This window comes from Chlorocebus sabaeus, chromosome 21, assembly GCF_047675955.1.
Source record: "Chlorocebus sabaeus isolate Y175 chromosome 21, mChlSab1.0.hap1, whole genome shotgun sequence".
Lineage (NCBI taxonomy): Eukaryota > Metazoa > Chordata > Mammalia > Primates > Cercopithecidae > Chlorocebus > Chlorocebus sabaeus.
Window position 1 is genome coordinate 23,372,559 of NC_132924.1, and position 6,000 is coordinate 23,378,558.

General features: G+C 36.3%; 1 protein-coding gene across 3 annotated transcripts in view; it reads left to right on the forward strand.

Annotated features, from left to right (window-relative positions):
• The window catches only part of LOC103226200 (amphiphysin), a 251,796-nt gene extending 246,011 nt beyond the window's left edge, over positions 1-5,785 (forward strand). For all 3 annotated transcript variants that reach the window (XM_073008951.1, XM_073008950.1, XM_073008949.1), the window contains one exon: positions 4,544-5,785. In XM_073008951.1, coding sequence (XP_072865052.1) covers positions 4,544-4,651 — 108 coding nt within the window. In that variant the 3' untranslated portion in view covers positions 4,652-5,785. The remainder of the gene's footprint in view (positions 1-4,543) is intronic.
• Positions 5,786-6,000: the final 215 nt, after the last annotated feature.

Genomic DNA, 6,000 nt, shown 5'->3' on the forward strand with positions numbered 1-6,000 from the left:
TAGGAAAGAACCTGGAGAACGCTTTGGAGTGATGGAAACGCTTTATATCTTGAGAGGGATGTCTGTATGTATTTGTCCACTCATTGAACTATATACCTAACCATCTCTGCATTATACAGTATTTAAATTATACCTCAATTTAAAGAGATTCTTTAAAAATATCACCTCCTAAAAGAGTCGTCTGATGTAAGGTAGTGAGAACTCCCATCTTGTTCTCTTTCATAAAATGTGTGAACCCTTGAAATGGTATGCAACACAAGTAAATGTATCTGTAAACATATTTTTCTGGAGAGAAAAGCTCTAACTTCCGTATTATTCTCAAAGAGATTCATGAGCTCTCCCCTTAAAAAATAAAGTCAAGCATCACTGCCTTTGAGGTTAAGACTTAACATGTTCAACATTTTGTTCTTTCTTTTGACAATACACTTACCAAGATACATCAGGTGTTGGGTCAAACAGTCTCTACCACAATAAAATCAGATTCAAAATTTATGTAACAATAATCTGCTGAGCAGGATGGCTCATGCCTGTAATCCCAGGACTTTGGAAGGCCAAGGCAGGAGGATCACTTGAGGCCAGGAGTTCCAGACCAGTCTGGTCAACATAGCAAGACCTCATCTCTACAAAAATTTTTTTTTTTAATTAGCTGGGTGCAGCAGTGTACACCTGTAGTCCCAGCTACTGAAAAAAGCTGACATGGGAGGATCGCTTCAGCCCAGGAATTCAAGGCTGCAGTGAGCCATGATCACGCCACTGCATTCCAGCCTGGGCAACAGAGCAAGACCCTGTCTCAAAAAAAACTTAATAACAATAATGTATCTTTAAAAGCCCCCAAAGGTTTAAAACTTTTAAAATACACTTCTAAATAACCCCTGGGTCAAAGAAATCATAGTGTGAGTTAAAAATATTTCATAATGATAATTAAATAGAAATTAAGTAGAAATGCATAGAAGGAAGGAAATAATAAAAATAAATCCACAAATGAATGCAATAAAGGATATAACAGATAACACTGATAAAGCCAAAAGTAGGTTTTTGAGAGGATTAACAAAATTGTTAAAACCTTAGAAAGACTCAAGAAAGAAAAGTCACAAAGCATAAATGACCAATATCAAGGAAAAGTGTCAGCATCACACATCTCAAAGATATTAAAAGTCCCATTTATAATGGGATTTTTGTCTGTATTAATCAGAAGTTATTTTGTAAAGAAATAAAAGGGAAAAAAAGGTAGTCTTTTATATTTGCCATCATGTTTATCATTTCCACGTCTTCATTCTTTCCTATAAGTCCGAGTTTCCATCTGGTCTTAATTTCCTTTCTTCTTAAAGAGGTTTCTTTAGCTATTCCTGCAGTGCTAATCTGCTGGCGGCAAATCTTCTTGGCTTCTGTTTATCTGAAAATGTCTTTATTCTTCTTAATTTTTAATGATACTTTCACTAAGAAAGAAATCTGATTTGTTTTTTTTTTCTTTCAACTCTTTAAACATGTGTCATTGTTTTCTGGTCTCTATTGTTTATAATTAGAAAACAACTGTCATTTGTTTAATATTGCTTCTCTGTATGCAAAGTGACTTTCCCTGACTACTTTTAATAAATTTCTCTGTATCTTTGATTTTCATCAATTTGAATATATTGTGCTTGGGTAGGGTTTTTTTTGTTTTGTTTTGTTTTTGTTTTTTATGGTCTTCTTACTTGAAAATCACTGAGCTCCTTAAACTTGTAACCTAATGTTTTTCACTATATTTGCTTTTTATCTTCAATTTTTTTTCTGACTAATTCTCTTTGTTCTTTTTCTCTGGGTTTCTAATTAAACTTATGTTGGACTTCTTGAGGGCTAAGATGCTGTTCTTTTTCTTTCACTATTTCTCTCTGGTAGTCAGGTTGGATAATTTTTATTGATATGCCTTCAAGTACTGTGACTGTTTCTTCTTCTACTTTGAGTTTGTAGTTAAGTTTATCCAGTGACTTTTTCATCTCAGATATTAGAGTCTTAGAATTCTTCATTTCCATATTGTTCTTTCATATGGTTTCCATTTCTTGGCTGAGATTTCCCACTTATATTCTTTCATTATCACTGTCTCTCAGTTTATATACTTGAACAAATTTATAATAGCTGCCTTAAATTTCTTACTGCTAATTCCAACAGCTAGGCCATCTCAGGGCATATTTCTATTGTTTGCTTTTTAATCTTTGGGTCATAGTTTCCTGCTTTTTCCATGTCTAGTAATTTTTAAATTGATACTAGACATAGTAGGCAGACCATACATGGTAAAGAGTCTGACTCTGTTTTCTATATCTGAAAATTCCTTATTTTTGTTTTAGCAGACATTTAAATTACTGAATAATTCCCTTGAATTGATGGGAGTTGGTTTTATACTTTGTTAGGGTGGGTCTGTACCCTTTATGCATGCACAGCTTGGGGGTCAGCCCAGGACTTCAAGGCAATTTATCCACATATATTAGGATACCCATCCCCCAGTGGCTCCTTTCTTTTCAAGATAATATGCCCTGAGTGTACAGCTTCTCTGACAGCCTTACACTCTATGATCTGAATGCCCCACATCACACTGAGTGAGGATAATCCTCCAGGGAAAAGCTGTATCAGTATAGCTCTCACCCCGTGCAGTTCTCTACTTTCAAGGGTCAAATACTCTGTAATTTCTGCTTGCTTTTGGTCATTTCCAGCGTCTTCAAATAGTTGTACCCATTATTTATACCCATCCCATTATATATAAATTTATACTTTATATGTTATATAACCAAGAGTTGTTTTTATGTATAAATAGTTGCATATATATAGATAGATAGATATTTAGAGATATATAGTTATTGCAGTGTTTTTAATTATTCTCTCCAGAAGGATTTGTCTAATACAAGCTATTCTGCCATTACCAAAACTGGAAATCTTTTTCTACCACGTATTTTAAGCAGTTAATATTTAATTTTTTATATTTTCCTCAGCTAAAGATTGATGTTGGCTATTATTCTTTACAAGTTGTCTTTCAGAATATATGTGTTGGAATATATCTTGATTGTGCGTTTGTGTAGTCCTTTACTTGTTTTCTTTATTGAAACAATTTTTAAGTGCTTAACTCTACTTGCCTCCATTAGATTTTTCACTCACTGTAAATGAAGTCAAATATAGACACTTGTGGGGGAAAAATGACCTTTTATATGCTTTCTAGAGGTTCAGAAAATATTTATCTATCATCTTTTATTTTAAGTATAGCTTTGTCCTTCACATATATGGCATCATAATTTTAAAGAGGGCACTTTTCCTCATCAGCTAGGATATTATCAGTTATTTTATTGAGTCATTTTTTTCTCCAGCGGTTTTTTTCCTGCCTTCAAAAATTGGGCTGTCTAAATACTAATATTTCTTGTCTATATGGCAGCATCAATTTATAGTCTCAGATTATATCAAAAGGGAATGAATTCAGCTTCTTCATTTAATTTTTGAGGTCTAATTTTATCTGATGTACTTGAACTATGTTGGGGGTTGGTTCAGACTAACCCTGGCCATCCCTCATCTGAAGTAGAATTTCCTTTCTGCACTGGTTAGCATAATAAGGATAGTCATTTCCCACTCCTTGAACTTCCTATGGTCTCGTTTCCTGCTGTTTCTTTCAACACAGCTTTTCCAGCTAGACTCTGCTTATCTTCAGGAAGCCAAGGGCAGACCACAGCCTCTGTTTCTCAGTTTTAAGTATCGTCTCCCATTCTGCATGACCATACGTGGATGGGTTCTCTACCCTTTCTGGGGCAAAATGTTCCATTTTTGTGATGGCACTTCTATAGGACAGACAAATGTCTATGAGGAATAATTTATAAAGGATATAGGAGTGCTTCCAGCAAGAATGCCATGACATCGAACTGATTTGTAGTTTATATAAACTTGAAAAATTAGGTATTATAAAAGCCAAAATAGTAATATCAGGCAATACACATCTAGCTTTTAGTATTTGATAAGCCCTGCATAGGTAGTTCATTGGGGTTATAGGATATGAGCTGCAGGTCAGAGTTCTTTCTTATAAGCAAGTGGCTTCGGATGAAATATAAGACATTCCATGGTCTCGTCAGTACTCCATTCTAACCCAAGGAACCTAAAACCTTTTTTATACTGTGACCCCAGAACAGGGTCATGCTCTTGTGCATGAAATGCTTTCACGTGGTATTCCTGTGTTTGTACTGGTTGTAATTGTAATCCTTTTATCCTCTTTAAGAATTCATATTATAATCCAGTTAATGTCAGTTAACTATGCTTTGTACAGTCATAATGTTAATATTGTCAATTAACTATACTTTGTACAGTCAATAAGTCATTGAAAACTTTTATTCCTTCTTTTTCTTTTTTCTTTTTTGTTTTTTAACTAACAACTTATTTGGGATAGGTCTTCCCATTGATCATGGCACAGCACCTTACCTGTAGTGTGACATCCTGGTGCAGAACCACAACACTAATGTAACACATTATTAATTAATTGTGGCAGTGCGGATTTTCCAGTAGTTTGCTGGACCCTGAAAGTCCTGTCATTGTCTTTCAGGATGCAGGCTGGCTGGTGGGAGTGAAGGAATCAGACTGGCTTCAGTACAGAGACCTTGCCACCTACAAAGGCCTCTTTCCAGAGAACTTCACCCGACGCTTGGATTAGGGCAACAAGTATTGCAAGAAAGAGCTCAGTTACTGGGTTTTTAAACCTTCATGAAAACCTGAAGAGTTCACTTTTGCTATTATGCTCTTAATGATTTACAGACTGATGCCAGACGAACCTTGGGAAGATGTATCAATGGAGTATGTGTGCAAAAAAAAAAAAAAAGTAAGAGAAAGAAAAGTAAATTAAGGAAATAATCCTCACTCGTTCCCATGTTGTCAATAACAGGTTTGTTTGTGCTTTGTCCAAGCTGTGGACTCTTGTACTTGATCCCCTCCCACCAATTCTAAAGTAGCTTTCTCCAGATCAGACTTTTATTTCTCTGCATCAGGTGTATGGTATTGAGTGGCTGCCCTGCAGAAGATGTGATGAATTATCCTGTGGTACAAGATTATCTTATTCCCCTGCCCAGGTGTGAGCACGTGCTCTCGCTCCCTTTCAGGTTTACTGTGTTTAAAACTAAACTGCTGCAAAAGTTCTCAATGTTATTTTCCAACACATCTATATGTATATATATATGGACACACAGTCACGCGAGCTAGTTCCCATGACTCCTGGATCTATGTGTATGCAGAAGGCTACATATACATAGTTGCTTTCTTTCCTTTCCATTGTAACTCTTTGCCTCTCAGGTGTCATTGATACATGCATTGCTCTTATTCTGACTGGCATTACAGTCGCAGTTTTGCCTCATGGCAAAACCAGCCATCCCATTGCCAAAACAGTCAACAGTATCTGTGTTTGTACTGTGCAGTTTTCAGGATGAGGTGACAGATAGCATGACCACACTGAGGCCCCCTCAGAGAAAGCAGGGCCTGATTTATCTAGCTGTCCAGCCGCTGTGGCTGGAGATAGGCTAGTTGGGATGGGCAGCTAAGTAGTCTTCTCTTCTGCTTTTATGAGATTGGCTAGAAAGATGGGGCATATTCATCCACCCCCAAAAGAACACTACAAAAACAGCTCCTCTGTATTTCCACCTCTTTCTATTTATGCAGCTCATCTTCACAGATTGTTCTAAAGTAAAATAGATGGTGTATGCTGTATCCACAAATCATCTGTAACAATTATGTTTTCAGTGCTGTGTCATTCCAAATAAACCTTTGGTAATCTCCAACGATTACCCTAATTCCCTTTGATGAGTCTTTTTTTTTTTTTTTTTTTTTTTTGAAATTTTGTTTTGTTCCAGTCGGATACTCTGCTTGAGACAGTTGATATTGGAGTTGTTATTTGTGCAGAAATATGCTTTTTCTTCCACTAGGATGCACTCCACGCCCCCACCTCACCTCCCCACTTCCTTCATTCCAGTCATTGCTGGTCACTCGGTGTTCCCTGACATCCAGCAATTACTG